The sequence below is a fragment of the Mugil cephalus genome, chromosome 19, assembly GCF_022458985.1.
Source record: "Mugil cephalus isolate CIBA_MC_2020 chromosome 19, CIBA_Mcephalus_1.1, whole genome shotgun sequence".
NCBI lineage: Eukaryota > Metazoa > Chordata > Actinopteri > Mugiliformes > Mugilidae > Mugil > Mugil cephalus.
The window spans coordinates 21,678,431-21,696,943 of NC_061788.1; the positions used below are offsets into that span (position 1 = coordinate 21,678,431).

General features: G+C 40.3%; 2 protein-coding genes across 2 annotated transcripts; both read right to left on the reverse strand.

Moving 5' to 3' along the window:
• Positions 1–1,472: 1,472 nt before the first annotated feature.
• On the reverse strand, positions 1,473–9,818 carry sptlc1 (serine palmitoyltransferase, long chain base subunit 1). Its single transcript, XM_047569661.1, has 15 exons — positions 9,715–9,818; positions 8,193–8,300; positions 8,008–8,102; positions 7,185–7,278; positions 7,022–7,094; positions 6,786–6,918; positions 6,495–6,624; positions 6,314–6,403; positions 5,366–5,473; positions 5,124–5,219; positions 4,595–4,691; positions 4,270–4,324; positions 3,099–3,216; positions 2,694–2,767; positions 1,473–2,204 (listed from the first exon to the last, which is right to left on the reverse strand). The coding sequence occupies exons 1-15, from the start codon at positions 9,766–9,768 to the stop codon at positions 2,111–2,113; spliced, it is 1,419 nt and encodes a 472-aa protein (XP_047425617.1). The 5' UTR covers positions 9,769–9,818; the 3' UTR covers positions 1,473–2,110.
• A 1,113-nt stretch (positions 9,819–10,931) lies between these two features.
• chsy3 (chondroitin sulfate synthase 3) lies at positions 10,932–17,584 on the reverse strand. The gene is made up of 4 exons (XM_047569660.1): positions 16,967–17,584; positions 16,153–16,850; positions 15,253–15,536; positions 10,932–14,976 (listed from the first exon to the last, which is right to left on the reverse strand). The coding sequence occupies exons 2-4, from the start codon at positions 16,724–16,726 to the stop codon at positions 13,405–13,407; spliced, it is 2,430 nt and encodes an 809-aa protein (XP_047425616.1). The 5' UTR covers positions 16,727–16,850; positions 16,967–17,584; the 3' UTR covers positions 10,932–13,404.
• Positions 17,585–18,513: the final 929 nt, after the last annotated feature.

Genomic DNA, 18,513 nt, shown 5'->3' on the forward strand with positions numbered 1-18,513 from the left:
ACAGCTGGAGCTCCGACACAGAACTGCTGCATCCAACTTCCCTGACACTAACTATCTGGTATATGGAATAAGTTCTTATAAATTTCTAGTAGTTAGGTAGTATCTGCAGGAAATAATAGTAATAATTTTCAGTCTGCACTATTGTCATGGTTTGTTGTTCTCCTAAACTTTCATTTGATTGATATCCACTGCTGGCTTGTCAGCATGTTGAAGAACTGTAGTCAATAACATCAGTTATGTAAAATGTCCTATACGCAGTTTGTTAAAGCAGTTAAATTGGAACAAATGTGTTAAAAACTCTAACATTTGCAGTTGTACTATACAAAACCAAACAATTTACTTAACATGTTAATTTACTATTCTGCATGTTTTGAGTGTTAAGTTTTTTTTCTGTGTGAGGAATAAAGTTAGAAACCGTTCTAATGATAATTGCATCCTTTCATGCAACCGCGCTTCATCCATTGACTGTATATACTGGGCTTCACACTGTTAGTTTACCCACAAAAATGGTGCTTATGACCCAAAAGGCACCGAGGCTCTGCGAGAGTGACGTCACCTGACAAAGACCTAGACAAATGAAATATGCAGCACTCTGATGAGTCAATAATCAAATTCACCATTCTGTGATTTGAATGTTTCTTCAGTGAATCAGTCAATTTGTTGTATTTAAAGGTTTCCAAAGCATCAAACTTCCTTCTAAATATGCCAGAATAATCAAATATTAGAAGACTAACTGGTGCATCTATGTTGTATAATAAACACTTTAACATTTGATAGATTAGTATATATTGCAAATCTGGATTTATACTTCAGGCTGAACCCCACAGATTATACTAACATATATTTGTTAGGATTGAGGGAGTAGAGTTAGTTGACTTCTGAGGTATGGAGGCACTTAGCCATGTCAGATAAGGCAATGGGAGAGTGTTGAATTGTGCCAAATCCCCAATCTCCATATTTTACACTGTAGTAAATGTATAGTATTTCAAATTAGGTAAAATAATAGGTATTTCACTTTAATAGTATTATAGAACAAAATAAATGTATACTTACTTAATAGACTAATTGTTCATAGGCATTTTAAAAAGTTATTTGTTTTCACTGATCTTTCTCAAACAGTTTCAGCCTCGCAATACTATTTATTCAATGTGCTCATAGAACTGTTTAGGTTGGTGTGATTGTCAAAATATAAAAGGTAGAGCTAAAAGATTGTAATATTATTGAGCGTCTGTTGAGTATCTCACCAAAGGAGGCAACAAAAAGGTGACTGATAATAAGACTCACTGATAACAATATATAATAGTTTTGGGATTCTTTGGAGACACCTCCATGTGTGTGATCCATCCAGAGACAATTAACCAACATTTAACAGACTGAGATGTCACACAGGCGACATTTTAGATCTCAACAGAAGGGAATCTCTGAGATTAACACAGCAGGGTTTTACCCTAAAACACACAGACAGTCATATATTTTGAATCAGATACATTTACTTTTGATAAAAGTGGCCAGAGATGCAGTGACCTCTCGCATAAGAAAAGTAACATCAACTGAAAAACAGATCAAATAATGCAGAAGTAAAAATCAATGTATTTGCAGTAAAACAATCAGTGGCATATAAAAACACAACCATACATTTTCTGTACTAGTAGACTGCAGACATATTAAATAACACAATGGGCACAGAGTCTCCTCTTTGGTCAGTACATAAAAAGCAACATGTCATTTGGTCTGTGGATATCAAGTCTAGTTCTCATCATCACATTTTTAGTTTAGTATTTCATGGGTGCCATTCTTAATCATAGGAGAAAGACAAGCACGGTCAGTCCTGCTGTAGGCCCACACACACAAACAGCAAAGTGTTTTATAAGACATGATCAAAATGAAAAAAGGCAAATGAATAAAAGACGATTAAAAAGGCCAGGAGTCGTGTATTTATTAGACGAGGTCCTCATGACACATTCAGTGTGTAGAGCTCACAGTCTGTGGATGAGAGCGTTCGGTGGGAGTGTTGCCCTCACAGTGATGTCCTACCTAAACAACGGAGTGGGGCTCCTGATAAAGCCCCAGTGACGTCTGCTTATGTTCAGCAATGATTAACACTACAATGTCACTTGAGAAGGGCTGAAACTGCTTCTTTGACGCAAGACACAGCCTTCTGGATGTCATCCTCCGTCTGTTCGATGGTGACCACCACTCTGATACTAAGGAAACAGGTGGAGCAGTCAGACACAACAAGGCAGTGTCAAGGCTAATGTCATATAATACAGAAATAATTCCATTTAAAAATGTGGCCCGGACATGCTAATTCTTAAGGTCTTAACAAGATGAGTAATATACCACTTATTTTCTATTTTTTCAATCTAACCATCCACTTTTCTTTTGGATGCAAAGACATCAGTTAAGTGTGAGCTCTTTATACCAACAGCCACTTGTACACCCTTAAAGAATAAGTTTCCATCTTAAATGTTTTAAACATTTAAACCTTCTTATCTTGTTTTTATTTCTCCTTCCCCAAATTAGATTTTTTTCTTTCTTTTTTTAAACCTGTGTCATTTTAAGATTATTAGTATAAGTCTGAAGAACTTATATTGTGGTAATTTCTACTATTGTCAAAAACTCCCAAAGACTTTCATTCAGACACATAAGAAAAACCTACAAGATTGCCTGCACAGTCAGCTAAAGTCTCTTACCTGGGTGGGGGGAGGAAGCGCTCCTCTTTTTCCAAGTATCGAGCCAGAGTCAGAGCCACATGTCTTTCCAAACACTGATACAGAACAATTGGGGAAGACGAGATGAGAAAATGAAACAGCAAAGTGCGTCATTGATGCACGATAATGGATTCTAAAGTATGGTGCAAAAATAAGCTGAATCTGAAATGGTAACAATTATAAAACCAATACCATATGGGTATAAAAATAAAGAGCCTTCTAAAAATCATCAAGAGCCTCGTGTTGATACTGTAACACATGACTTCTGTCAAACTTCAAAATATGAATCTTGGTGCATTAATCTAAAACATAAAACGTAAAATCAATGTCTTGGGTATCACACTGAGGCTGTGTTTGATGTGATCAGCTGGATCAGGGAGGACTTACATAATCTACAATAGAACGGAGCAGCTGTATGTCGGATTCTCTGGAGCCTGAACTTTTCTCCAGCTGTAAGTGAAGAGCCGGGGCAAATGGTACTCCTACTAACTTCAGACCTGGAGTTCTGTCACACAAGAATGATCAAAAAAAGAAAAGAAAAAAATGTAATACACTGCAGAAAATCAGACTGAAAGGTTTTTAGTAAACTACTATAATTTATTTACAGCGTAACTTCCTCTGTTGGAAGTAAGGTGGACCAAACACTTTTCAGTTTCACTTTATATTCTGTATCTTCTGTATCTTATGTCAGCAACGAGCTTCAGCGGGACGCTGCAGCCTGTTTGAGCAAATACTGATGCTGCGGTAGAGCAGAGAAGAGTTACAATGACACCCTCTCTCACGGTGTGGATCACTCTGGTTTCATCCTCTCATTAATGCATGAGAGTTATCTTGGTACGGACCAACCCTCCAGCTGTACCTGGACTGTCCCACCTGTACATGTCCTCTGAGCTCAAGCACAATGTGATCCAGCTTTTACCGAAGTATGAAACATGAGTTAACCTGTCTATAAGTGTGCTCTGATGCAGGAGTCTACCGTGAGGACGCTTACAAATCCAATCACTGTTGGGAGTTCTTCTTAAAAGAAGTGGGTATTAGGAGAGCTAACGTCTAATCCCCCCTTAAAAAATGGACACACCAAATTCTGAGAGGGAAAATCTTGAAAGCTTGGAATTAAGCTTTTGAACATAACACAAGACAAAGATGAAAAGGCTTAATTAAGCTGTCATCTGTCAGTAACATTCTGTCCTTTTAATAGTGGACGTAAAGACATGGCTCAAGAGGACAGTAGTGTACAATATGAGCAAGAGACTTCCGAACTGAAGCAGCAAAAAGCCACATGTCCTTTAAAAGGTTGCACTGCCCCCAACTGAAGCAGTCTTTATGAGGGTACTCACGTAAAAACCCCATGTATACGATTCAGTGATGTGTCAGTTCTCAGTGCTGTCTTTTAGAAAATCAAGTTATTGCTCTGTTTATGTCCAAGATGGCTACAAATCCTTAGTGAGTATCCCACTCATAAACTGACATTACATTTTATTAAAGCTTTTGTAATTCTTTATTAAAGTCACAGTGTCCACCTATTCACAGAAGAATGTCATAGTATCAGTGAACTTACCCCTGTAAAGCGTTGTAAACATGCTTGCACTTTTCTCTCAGGACAGTGAAAATATCTGCAGAACAGAAGATAGAAAGAAGCATGAATGGAAATGGATCTGACAACAAAATAGCTTCTCAATAAAAAAAAAAAAAATCTAATCTTCTAATCATCTGGAATAAGAGACGGGAAGTCCTCACAGAACAGAAGAACAACTTGTCTCAAAAAAAAAAAACAAAAAAAGAAAAAACACATCTCACAGCTGAGGCCAATAAAAGCCCTCTGAGCTGGAACAGAGCACGGGGGGGGGGGGGGGGGGGGGAGCAATTGAAAACAGATCCAGTACCTGGATCTTCCTCCATGATGTTGAGAGCCTCAATGGCAGCAGCAGCCAGCATTGGAGGCAGTGAGGCGGAGAAACAGTAGCCTTGGCCTGAGAGGCGCTACGAAGCACACAAGAGACGAATCAGTTACAGTTTACGGTTGGGACTGCTTGTCTGCTGGAAACGGTTCACACCTCATTAAATCTGTTTTGGATACTTCTAAAAAGGCATAGACGTCGCCCTCAATAAAACAACTTTACTATTGTTCCATGGGAAACAAAGCTAGATGCCATACATGGAAAGTATGAGCAACTCACACAAAAGTGAAATAACTAGAGATGTCCATAGGAAAAAGTTCTTTGCATTATTAAAACAAAACAAAAAAAAAACACCATGTGATCAGACATTTAATAATGCTGCAACATATGTTCTTGCAGTGGACACAGTGAAGCACGAGTGACAAAGCTTAATGGCTCTCACATGGAGCCATCATTAATGGTGACAGCAGCAAGTAGAAATCTTCCGCAGTGGGAAAATGGTTTTTGTATTTACCTGGTGGTCGATGACGAAGGAGCGTCCGCAGCAGAAGCCTCCGATAGAGGCCACAGCATTCTCCATGTTGGCACTGATCAGATCGATGTCATCTATCTGCATGGAGCACAGACAGCCTCATGTTGCTTGATTCATATTTGCAAATAATGAACAGGGAAAGGCCCCGATGGGTTTTCCAAAGCTACATGTGTAGCTACCTGTAGTGACTATCACAAAAGTATCAGTGTTTTTATTTGACTCACGTTGACGTCGAAGTGCTCTGTGACGCCTCGGCCGTGCTCTCCCAGCACACCAAACGACATGCTCTCCTCCAAAAAGATCCGCACTTTATACTTGTACTTGAGCTTCACCTGCAGGTTACAGAAATGAATGAGACACTCTGGGATCTCCAGTATGTCTTTTGTCTTTAAAGGCTGACAGTCAAAATCTCTGCCTACACAGACTGTGGTAGTTGTTGACATATGCCGATGTGTTTGTGATTAACAGTAACTACAATAACTACTTGAAATTTTGGAAACACATCATTAAGTAATGTGGGAGGGTGACACTGGACCAGCTATATTAAATATGCTGATGATGTTACCTAAACAACTTCAGTTCCTTCCTATAAAACGGTTGTTACATAGTCTCTACAAACCTGGCAGACTAACACACTCTTATGTAACAATATCATCTGTAATCTCAGAAACGACTGAGGAGTTGGAGCAACTAGTGCTTCCTTCAACCTGAATGTTGTCGACATGTTGTCATCTCAACGATTTAAGAATGAGACATGAGAAAACTGCACAGATTCTTTCTCTTGTTTGTGTCCCTACATATCTGCTGTTTTACAGTTTTTTTTTTGTTATTTTTTAACATATTGGTCTTGATATTATTTTCCACAATCCATCTCTCTTCTGTTACTGTCAGCAGGCCTGCCATTGTACATAATATGCTGTTTGTTTTTTTTGTTTTCTTTTGCCCACTTTTGCAATTTTTATTCTTTTGTTATCTTATTCTCTTGCTATTATGTTATGAACCGCTCTTCGCCCTCCTAATTGCCCTTCGGGGATAAATAAAGTTTTTTCTGATTATGATTATGATTATGATACATGTGCACTTTGATTATCACTAAATTGTGAAGCCTTCATCTGAGTTTATGAATGAAAAATATTTTACTGTGAAATGTATTTGGCAGTGTTTCCATGTACCAGTTCAGGAAGAGGACAGATGTCTGCAGTGTTGATATACAGCCCCTCCACCACGATGAACTTCCGGGTCACACGAGCTTTACGAGGATTCTGGAAGATACACATATGAGAAATGTTAAAAAAACTATGAAAAAAAATGATGTTAGTCACTGCCAGTATTGTTTTTTAGTCCTCTACTAACCTTCTGGTCCTCCAGCTCCTGCTCCTTCAGCAGCCGTTCCAGATCCTCCATGTCGTTGTGTTTGAAGTATTTGATGAAGCTGCGGGATGCCTGAAGACCTTTCTGGATGGAGAAGCAAGCTGCCTCATCCCTGAACACACAACAAAAACACAAACACATGGAACACAAATCTATCAAGTCACATTCAGAGGCTGCAGAGGGTAGATATTTTTACTAAATCAGACTGGCACTCACTGTAAAGGGTTATTTCTAAGACCGAATCTTGGTTTCTCTTTGCATGTCAGCACTTACACAAAGATGATGTCCCCCCTCTTGGAGTAGGCAGGGATGGCACTAGCAATAGTTGCAAAGCCATATGAATAGATGATGGCCTCTTCTGTTTTCATAAACTTGGCCAGACGACTCTCTAGCTCCAAATGGACATCTGTGGGAAAGAACCATGTCAAAGGGTTCACTTCTGTTTTCTTGTGTATCTGGACATCATAAGGGACATTAATAAAAGTAGACAGGAAGACGGTTTTGCTCACCAAAGGTCCCGTAGAAGCCTCTCGGACCACACGTGCCCACACCATATTTCTTCAGTGATGATAAAGCCTTTTGCTGTGATGAGGAGGGAAACAAACAAGTTATTCAAAGCTGCAGTCAAACAAGGAATCAATGAAGAGTAAAGTTCAAATATCGAATTCTCACCTTAACGCGCTCATTGTCGAGGAGACCCAGGAAGTTAAAGGATGCAAAGTTAATGCACTCTTTTCCGTTGATTATGATTTTGTGACTAGGCGGTCTGTAATGGAAAACTGTTTAAATGCTTGGCTTCACACACTGTTGTAGACAACATTACATGAGGATCGTAACAGCCTGGTTCCTCTTCAGACGTATTAAATACATACACTTACTTTCCAGCTTATTATTTACACAAATGTTTTTATTCTGAAGGCTGTGGTTTGCAGTACTGTTGAACTGTACTGTATTATTTTGTCTGCACATTTCAGTCAGTAGGCTAGGTTGCAGACGCTTGAATGTGTAATTTAACCAATTTAATAGCACCTCAATGTACATCCTCCACAATGATCATCCAGCTGAATTACCACCTTTCTAACACAGTTTCAACATAAAGGGGCATCATAAAGGAGGACTCAGTGCAGGACTGTTGTATTAGAACGTAGTTGTTGTTATATGTTGTTTTTGCTGTTTCATGAATACTTTGTTCATGGAGAATTCTAACATATGGGTCACATTAACTTTTAATTTTTCATCTCTGATGAAAAGATATGGTGAAAATTTGCACCAAACTGTGGTTGACCTGTACAGCCCCATTACACACAGAACTTAGATATATAGGACAACAATACCATAAGTTATTTATTTAGACTTCTATTTCTACCTCGTGTTTAACTTCATATATTAAGTGATATTGGTCGCACACTAAAGATGGAGAACACCGCGGTAAGCACATTTCAGACAATATTTAAAAGCAGTTCAATAAAGCAGAAGGGTGTCTTGTGCATTTTACCCTGTCACAACATCATATTTGAGGGAGGGATGCTCTTTGGAGATGGGGGGAACGAGAGGCTCTGGTTGCCACTCTTCAATCAGGTCCTCCTTTTCCTGCAATGTGGAACCATGTGACAGCTGGTGGGTCACACAAATACACTACTGCTGTTATTTTTTTTTTCCATTACCCAGAACTGAATTTACCTTCTCTGTCAGTCTATATGTTTCATGAAGTTTGTAGGTCTTAGAGAAAAGAAGCCTGATGATCCACAGAATGAGGATCCCCTCCAGAATCAGGTGATAAGCAGGAGCCTGAGGATACGAGGGTAAAGGTTAATACATATATAAATAAAACCATCAGAACGTTTACAACTCATGCAGTGACAGTTATTGGCATCATGTAGTAGAAATTAAGTAACCACTCCAATTGAATGACAGCACACACACAATAAAACATTACTACTTTTGTCTCTTTACAACTTTTAACGCTCAACCAAACAGCAGGCACTCCAAACAAAAATATGACTGAGATGTCATAAAGGAACCCAAGGTTACTAATACGACTAAAGGGCTTTCTCACATTGGCTAATGTAATGTCAACACTGGACAACTATGGCGTGCATGTCACACTGACAAAGGCGCTGCTCTCTAAAAAGAACGTTTCATGTGGACAAGCAAGAAGACTCCTGGGAAAACGTTTTGTGCACAGATGAAACCAAATCAAACTTAAAGTAGACCTGTCATGTTTGGAAACAAAAAAGAAAAAAATACTGTACTCCTGCATCAGAAGCCGATACTCTCTGTGAAACGTGGGGTGCTAATGTTCTCGTCTGCGCCTGTTTCGCTGCATCTAGGACGTCTTGCTTTCACTGATGGACCACTAAATTCTGAATTATTCATTCTTCTAAAACAATGTCAGGACATTTGTTGATGAGCTGAATCTTAAAAGAAAAAAATCATGCAACACGATAACGACCAAGAACAAGTTGAATACAAAATATAATGTTTTGTCAATGTTTTCGTCAAGTCAACTTTCTGACATCTGGTGTGGTGGGACCTGAAAAGCAAACAATTCATGTCAAGAGAGATGTAAAAGTTGTGAATTAAAATAAAAGAAAAAATAGCATTTCTATTTCATTAGCTTGACTGGGTTTTCTCCGTTTACCGCCAGGATAGGTGTGAAACCCCCCGGATGTTGGGAGTCATGTTTAAGTAGAAATATAGAGAATTGTTAAGGGCGACTGCATTTCTTTTCAGTTCTAGGCTTAGTGTTAGCCACGTTTCTGTGCCTCGAACTCGACCATGTTCACGCTCACAAATCAGCAGTGTTGTCAGACAATCATCTTACAAATTCAGCTTCATTATTAATCTGGGCTCCTACATTGTGACTCTCGCAGTTAAAGAGTTTTGATGGCATTTTCTAGTTTTGTAGCTAGCTATCAAAGACTGACTCGTCCAACTTCCTTGTTTCTTCGTCTCTTCAAGCTGATTGGCCCTTACATGAATAGTAGCCCGGGGAGAAGCGAATACACCGCAGTTGATTGGCTGAGAGAGTCTGTCTATCAAACACCTTACCTAAGGCTCTGACTTCATTCCTGAAAAGTTTAAAAATGACAACTACGGACACATTTCAAAACTCCGCAGTACAGCAAAACATACGAGGGGTCTACTACTTAACGACAAAACATAACTCTACTCGAAAGAACTGTGGAAGAAAAAAAAATACCTCGTAAAAGGCTTGCACCATTTCCACCAACACCCATTGCTGCCCGGACGCCATGTTTATCTTTCTTCCGCAACGTCACCAGCAATGCTGCATTTGCGTTCCACAAGGAAAATCGTATGCCGGAGTGTCAGTCGTAAATACGGCGCTCATTGTAGACATACTGCACCCCCAGTTTCTTGATTCCAACGTTTCAAAAAACGTAAATCATGTCAATTACATAAATATATAAAAGAATAGATGGTCAATTGGGGAAAGAAAGTTATAATTAATTTAGTTTAATCAGATTACAGACATATAAATGTTTTTATTTAAGAAGAATAACAATAAACAAAACATTATTTTTGTGCTTTCTTGCACTAATTAATTAGCCACTGTATTGTTTTTCAGCTTCAGCTGGTGCATCCGTTACTTCTTCCGCACTGAACACACCAAAGTATTTCAGTTTCCGTGGAGTTGTTCAAGGGGCAGTAATTGCATAGCTTCCTGTGTGAGCGTGAAGCTCACATGCAGGCTTCAGATTGAATAGTGGGATAAATAACTTATAACTCCTGGAAATCAAAGAAATGTTGTGAAGGTTAGACTCAGTCAATTGTATTGTACACCACAAAGGTCATAGCGCAACACATCCTCTATGGTGGAATTTAGATATTCTGGTGAAATAAATATATATAGTTTTTGCTGGTGTAAAAGTAATCAAAATTCAGATTAGTCAAGTATCAAAATTTAGGATTTTACCCATAAAACCTATGCCACATTGTTTTTGAATGCTTGAACAGAGTGGGCAGAGCGGAAATAACTACTGTTTTACCAGCTCTGAGCTGTAGAGAACTCTTTAGGAGATGCTGATATTAAGCTTGACTGATCCTAATAAGATTTAGTGGGAACTGTGTCCTGTACTGAAAGGATGCTTATTTAAAGACTGCACCAAGGAGTCAAGATATGTGCACAGTAATTTATGGTGAGTTGATGATAGGATGTCTGTGCAATATGCAATACACACTATTCTGCAGGCAGTACAATGAGTATAGCTGTGTCCCTGACATATAGTATGAGCTAATCTTGGCTGGCAATCTTACAATGCAGTTGTTTCCATTTGGTAAATGATTTCAGTACTGACTTGTACATAAGCAGGCAGATTTACCATACAGAATAACAATATGTATAATAGCATACAGTGAAAGCAGGGAGCTCACAAACGCAGACGCACTGATGAAATATTTGTGTTTAAGCATTTATTATAAATAATCAGATGATACTATAGCTGCTGTTATTGCTAGCAGACTCGGGCAACAGAACCATAAACTAACTCTATATCTTGACAGAAACTATACAAACAACCCACAGTAAATTGTAGTCACCAAAGGAATGATTTAGTATCTCATAATTATGAGGATTGTAGTATTACTACAATAGTTGGATGCGGTTGTGAGATAAAAATAAAGTAATTATGAAATCATGTTCTTGTTATGAGACACATTTTTTTTTCTTGGTGGCTGCAGTGCACTTTGGTAATGTAAGACAGAAAATGCAACATAAAGGGTTCCTGTACAGGCAAATGTTCTGACTATATAATAACATTTCAATGATAGATTTTTCTACAAGAGGAGGAGTGTACAGCGATTCAAGTCTGAAAACAACTGCTGAGCACATGACCAAGAACATTCGCTCAATTTCTCAAAATGATGAATGTTACTAGATGTTTCTGTGATAGTGAACAATTTAGTGTGTAGTAACAACAAATGAAGTATGAGTAGCAGCACTGTTGGAAACAGGCTAGCTAACAATCTTCTGCAGCCCTAGTGCAACTATTATTTACCAGATCATTCTTATGCACAATAGGCAGTGGGTACCCTATCAGTTAAAGCAAAAGGTTGCAATGCACAAGGTGGTATGATGCGGTCCTGAGGCAGAAGTGTAAACGTTATAATAACAATGGCAGTAAGAAAAAGCCAATACATCAATGATTAATTACAGTACAGAAGCAGTCACAAAGTACCTCATTGTTAACTTACTGGTTGGTTGCAGGACAAAATGAATTTCAAATCTCAAATTGATGGCTGTAAGAACGTTTTACACTTGGATCCCAAACTGCCGGGTGACTGGAGGGAAAATTATGTTTACTGAAGTGAGCTCACTGACCTTTACTCCACTGAAATTCATATTGGATAGTTTTTTTTTCTTAGATGCTTCTACTGACATTGTTATTGATTGATAGAAAATATAGTGGGGGAATGTGAATTTAATGTTGGGCTTCTGAAGCTGGATCCTATCAGAAATTGTAATGACTACTGGCTTAGCCCGATAATTGCCACTGGAAGGTAATGGGAAACGGGAAGACATAACAACAGACCTTACTCAAACCAGTCCAACACACTAGTCCAGTCAGACTAAAATCACGACAATCAGGAGTAAGATCTGTCTGCAACGGACACGACCAGCGATGGCAAAATATACTGATAATATATGAGGTCCTGCACCATCAGTGAACCACTCAAAATGCTCATATAGCCATTTAGATTTGTTTGTAAACCACGGTCCTGTCTTTGCATCTATGACCTTCTCCCACCTTAAACTGACAATCTTTCCAAGATCTCTGTTCATTTAGTTTCCACCTATGATCATAAGTAATTGCAGCTGTGTTTTTGGACCTCATTTGATACTTTCTGAATAACAAATCAGTGTGCAAATTATGGCCACTCCCTCTAGATAAGAGAAACCTGCTGGTCTTGAAAAATAAGAGGAACTGCTGAACCAGTGCTAATATCACTAGATCACTAGCGTAGATGTGACATGGGCAGTAAAAACACAGCCTCAGCTTCAGGTCTGCACAAGGGCATTTCTAAAAATTTACCGTGGATTAAGGTAGATTAATTTAGGGTATTAAGGTCGGCTCACTTCCTCACTCACACAGAAACACACAATAAAGAGATTGTATAACGCAGCCATCCACATTCCTCAGTGACTTTAGCCATTAAAGTTACAGAAGATTCGCTTCAGTGATTGACATGGTTGCAAGTGATGGTTCTACTGCATACTGAGACCTCCAACACGTTAAAGCGTCACTTAGTGTATAAAGCCCAACATTCACTTTTTTTTCCCTTTGATTCCCATTTCCTTTCAATACATTTTACTTGAAATTAAATAATTTGGTTGAGCTGAACTTGCTCTTTGGGTAACTTTTTAAGTTGCACAGACTGGCATTCTCTCAAAGTTGCCATACTCATTTACACATGTGTAAAAATGACACTAGTAAAGAGTTAGAGTAAACTGTAAATTGTATGCTGATTCCAAAGCTTTATATTTGCATCACTGGCGCAGGAAATGATACTTCTGCAAAGCTGTAGGAAGTGTAAATGTTCAACATCATGTGCGATTTTCTCGGCTGGTTTGGAAGTGGATAAAGTAACAGACACTTCTTGCCTCCACAAGTACCAGGTGCATCAATCATAGACTGTTCTTTATGATCTCTTTTGGAGGCCTTCTGCATTGGTCTACCTGCTGCAAGGTCAACTGGGGTCTAGGCCATCACCCCTGTGTTGGAAAGCGTAGTCTTGTGTCCTTTCTGGGTCATATCTTCCAGCCTATGAAGATGTCTGATCCGCAGTCACGCTACAGGAGTTTTTCATCACTGTTTGTGTTCAAGTTGAACTGAGGTAAACTTGCACTCAAGAGTCCAGGAGGATTGGAGTGTCAGGATGAAGACCTGTTATACCCGGCCTCTATGTGTTTCTCCAGCCACAGCTCCGCTAGCTGCATTGTCGATGCAAACGTACTCGCTCTTGAACCAAGGCACATTTTGTGTTGCTTCTGCTCAAGACTTGTGTTGCAGTGGACGGGATGATAAATGTGGACAATTCCTGGTTCTTGACTGCGTAATACTTTTAAACCAGAATTAATAACTTTTGTGAACAAGTCCACATCTTCCAGTCCCCAGCCTAAGATAGAGGTGTCAAAACCTCCGGCTTTTAGTAAATCACTCTTGAAAACACATGTTATTCCAAAACCATAATCTCGCCAGAAACCACTTTTCTTGGTGAGCACAAATTTGTTTTCTCTTGGGGTCTTTTCACCGTACACTATCTTAGGATTGTACTGACTAAACACAACAGGGAAATAGACCTGTTTCCCTTGAACAGCATTGTCTCTGCAGCGCTGCAAGGCATCTGCACTAAAGGTGAGATCAACATCGCAGAAGAAGAGTAGGGTGTTATTATCAAGCTGTGAGGAGCCCAGCTCCAGAGCCAGGCCTCGTGAAAAGTTGCCCGTCATGGGGATTACAGAAAGCTCAGCTTTGGGATATTTCCTGTTGTAGTCTTTGATTAACTGAAGGTGGTTTCTTCTGCTCTGATTGCTTTCATTGTCCACCAGAATGATGGATAGCTTCACATTTTGTTTGGGTATCAAACATACTTTCTCAAAGTTCTCCATGAAGCGGACAAAGGTGTCGTAGCGACCAGAGAGTGGGACAAGAATGTTGACCTTTCTCTGGCTTTGCTCCCACATTTCCCTAGTTGTTTCATAGAACTGGAAAGGTGACAAGAACTTCAAAGAGTTAGATAGGAAGGACAGTGACTGGGATTCAGAGTTGATGGCTGCCACGAGTTCAGCTACGTCCAACTCTTCAGCTTCAGTAAAGAACGGTCGGCTGAAGGACTGCTGGAGATAAGCGTGCCGCCTCACAGGCACTGTTATTTTACGTCCTTTGTGTTTCTTATACAGGAGCAATAAGTCTAAGATGTATTCTGCACCATGAATTGGATCTACCCTGTAGTAGCCATACTGAATTTCTTTAAAGTCAATAACACGGCCACGTGCTTTGGAATTCTCATTAATCATCTCCATGACCTGCAGTATAATGTCTTCCAGCGCAGTCCGAAGCAAGTTGCCAAGGCTTTGCCGGGCCATCTTGTTTTCAACAGCAGAATAAATATGCCGACCAGTCAGGAAATCCCATTCAATTACATCATTTCTCTCACTGGGCTGATAGCGCATGAAGGAAGGTGGAGACCCCAGCTGTTGGTCCTCCCACTGTACTTCTAAATCGCTGAGGTAACTCATGATCAGGCCTTCGCGGTGGAGCAGGATGGTGTGGTACCGTAGCCTCGAGATCTCACGGCTGAGCATGAAGCTGTGGAGCCGGTACTGATAGGCGGGATTTTTGTTGGGGTGGAGTGTAATGGCATTGTGGATCTTGCTGCTGTGGAGTTCTTCAATGAAACCTTTCTTGTTGTGCTCGTAGTTCTCATAGAAAAGCTGCTGCATCTGTGGAAATAGTTGCAATACTACATTCATTTAATTTCAGTTTCCCGACTCACTGTTTGATTCAAATACATTACAACCAAATGTACAAATTAGTTATATTCTTTGTTACCACATCATCTGATATCAGCAAAGAAGAACAAGTGTGAAAATAAAGACAGCAAATTATTTTTATTTTTCCTGTCACATGAGTCTGTCAAGTGTCTTGAGACAATTTATACTGTTACTAATGTTACACAACAACAGAAGGAACAAGAACAGGGCTGAGTCCATACGTACCTCATAAGACCACACACACTGCGTTCCTCCAAAGCGTCGCACACAGCGGCCCACTTCCACATCCTCATGGGTGGTGTACATCTCCCTCAGGCAGGTGCTGATGTGAGGAACCATCCTGCGTAGAACCTCTCTGCTGAAGATCATCCCAGGCCCTCCCATGCAAAAGTTTTCCCCAGGCTCAAGGGCCAGTCTTCCCAGCTCCTCTGGCGTGCCAAGGCCCGTTTGGCCAAGGTAATAGGGCTTGCTGCTGTTCAGTGACCGCAGGAACAACTCCAGTTTCTCACCTGGGACAGAAGGGGCGGGAGAGAAATAATATAGTTATATGGTCATCTTAGGAAAATGTCTTTTTAACAAATAACTTAAAAGATGTATCCTTGCAAATGATAACAATACAAACCACAGCTCCACTAGCTGCATTGTCCATGAAAAAGAACTTGCTCCAAACACATAGCATATTCTGCATTGGTTCTTCTCAAAACTTGTGGTGCAGTGGACAGCACAACATGATACATGTGTCCAATTCCTGGTTCTTGACTGTGCAACATTGATGCATGACACACAACAGAATTTATCTATAAAAAGCTTTACTGAAAATTTGAAAATCACTTAATGCCCGGATTCCAACTTTAAATAAAAAAAAGTACTGAAGCCTTTTATTCTTCGAAGTAAACAGCACCTGTGGCTGACTGGGAAAAGGGTAGTCATGAAAGCATTCTGCTAAAATTAGATTTAGGGATGATTCACATTTGTTAAAATGTGAGTCTTGTTTTTGCAATTCAACAGATAGTGCAGCTTGATGTTCAGACCAGATGGCAGAAAAACATGCAATTTAGTGCGTTTTGCAGGTACAAGTCTCATGCTGCATTTCATTCTCTCACACTGCAGTGCCAGTATAATCACCTCGGATATAAACATCATCATCCGCCCTCATGAACCACTCGTACTTGTCCAGGTAGTGGTCGTGGATGTACTTGAGCATCATAAACGACTTCTTCTGTGGTGGGTACGAGTCGTCCACGCCATCCAGGGAGATCACCGGCACTGGGACGGACACGCGGACGCTGCCAGACCCCTCGCTCGAGAAGAACTCCACCTTCCCGGGTATGGAAGCCGCCCACGTCTCGTGCGCAGCCACGGCGCGAGTGCCCAGGTATTTTTTAGCTGTCATTACTCCGACATAGAGGAAATGCTGAGGTCTGCTTACGGGTCTCCCGGCATGTCCGCTGCCATTCCCCGCACCCAACAACCTGTCCTCCTCCGGACTGAACTGGGGGCCGCCCCGGTCTCTGAGAGCCGCGGAGTTGCCGAGGGTGTCAGGAGCTTTGGCGACCGAGTCACTGTAGTACAAACACACGGGGGACTTTTTCCTTTTGCTTTCCAGCACGTGGGGCACAATGAGCCAAGAGGACGCAGTGAAGCCAATAAACACGCCGAATATCACGGTCGTCCACGGTCTCCTGGACTTCAGAGCCATGGCTGTTTACCTTCCGAGGAGTTGAGCTCTGCGGTTAATGGGGACGTATGAATGCCGCCGTTGTCTGGGGAGCTGCTGACGTGTACGGGCATCCAGCATCTCTGTGGAGCATTGTGGTGCCTACCTGGTGTGGAAAAACACAGTTTGCACTTCTGGCAGTATAATGAATGGGGTCAAAAAGAAAGGTAGCCCCTCCATTAGAGTCAGACCCATTCTCGCCTGTCCCATTTCAAACTGTACCTCAACGCCCCACGGTACGAATATTTTATGGACAAGTTCCATCCCGACTGATAGCTGCGTTGAATCTTCCAGATGTGCCGACTTCCTAGTAACTTAGTGCTCCTGTTTGTTTTTTTGTTTTTTGTTTTAATTATCAGTCTTTTCTGTCTCTGGCCGTTGCCGTTGTGCGCATCAAGGCTTTAGCTAGTCCGTTAATCTGGCAGACACGCCACTGTTCCCGTCGTCTTTCCAGCAGCAGTCAATGTACCGTGCTGTCGACTCACCATCAGGTTTATCGTCGACATTTGGCCTGTTGGTTATAAGCCAGTTTTACAGAAGCTCAGTCGCTCCTGTCCTCATCACGAACAGCTTGAGTTGCTATCGTCCTTTTTTCCGTTGTCAAGAAAAAGACGACTTCCTGCCGCGTTTTACATTTTTCAGAATAAAGGTTTAATTTTCATACTCCCGCACGACTGTGGAAGTTAAACATAATTTTTCATTCCGAACCTAACTAACTAAAAGTAACACGGAAATATAAAGTAAAGCGTAAATTTAATATTAACTTGATAATATGTCACACAGCGGGACGTCGATACTCTTTTTTTATAGTGTATGTGCAAACAGGACATTGCTTGGAGAAATACAGAATAAAAGACACAAATTGAAAAAAAAAAATCCAGTTCCCTTTCTTGAACATTTTTGGGATATACCAGAACCTGAATGACTGAGAATCTTTACGCACACATATTAAAAACTTTGCCCGTGGAGGAGTCGCAACTTGGACTTAAACACTTTTTTACACTCTATGAAAACAACTTCCTCTTCTTTGTGAATTGCAACAGTTCCGGACTTCAGAATAAACCAAAAAAAATTTTTTTTGAGCTTTATGCTTTATTTGGGTTATTGGTTGGTCATTTCCAATTTTAGACACAATAAACACAAAGCTGTATGCACTCTGTTAGTGAAAGACACAATGCTTATGCTTTACTCTGTGGTTGTTAAAAAAGAACATCGTTTTTGAAAATAGAGTAAAGTCATATGTGTTTAAGTCTGATACGCTTGTGTCAAACAATTTGTAGCAGTTGTTGGGTTAGGGACAGTTGTTGTACCAGCAGGTGGCAGCAGAGCCAAACGTTTCATGCTGAAGCCAGAATACCCGGTTTGTACCACGATCTCTCATTAAGATGTAGTATATGTATAGTATATGAATGGACATGGGCCTTCTGAGTGGACCCTGTGATGCCTTTGGGTCCTATTGGTTCAGGGGATGAGGGATGAAGTTGTGAATGAGGCGGGGCTGTGGATAGATATGCTATCTATCTATCTATCTATCTATCTATCTATCTATCTATCTATCTATCTATCTATCTATCTATCTATCTATCTATCTATCTATCTATCTATCTATGTATTAAAGTAGACAAAGTAAAAAGGTGAAAAAAACAATCCCTATCTCTACGTCTCAACATGAGTACTTCATGAGGTTTCTCTGCTTTTAAAATGTATTCCAGATAAGTTTGCATGTGTGGAAAAGGTCTGAAAGAACAAAGCATTAGCTTATGTTTTTT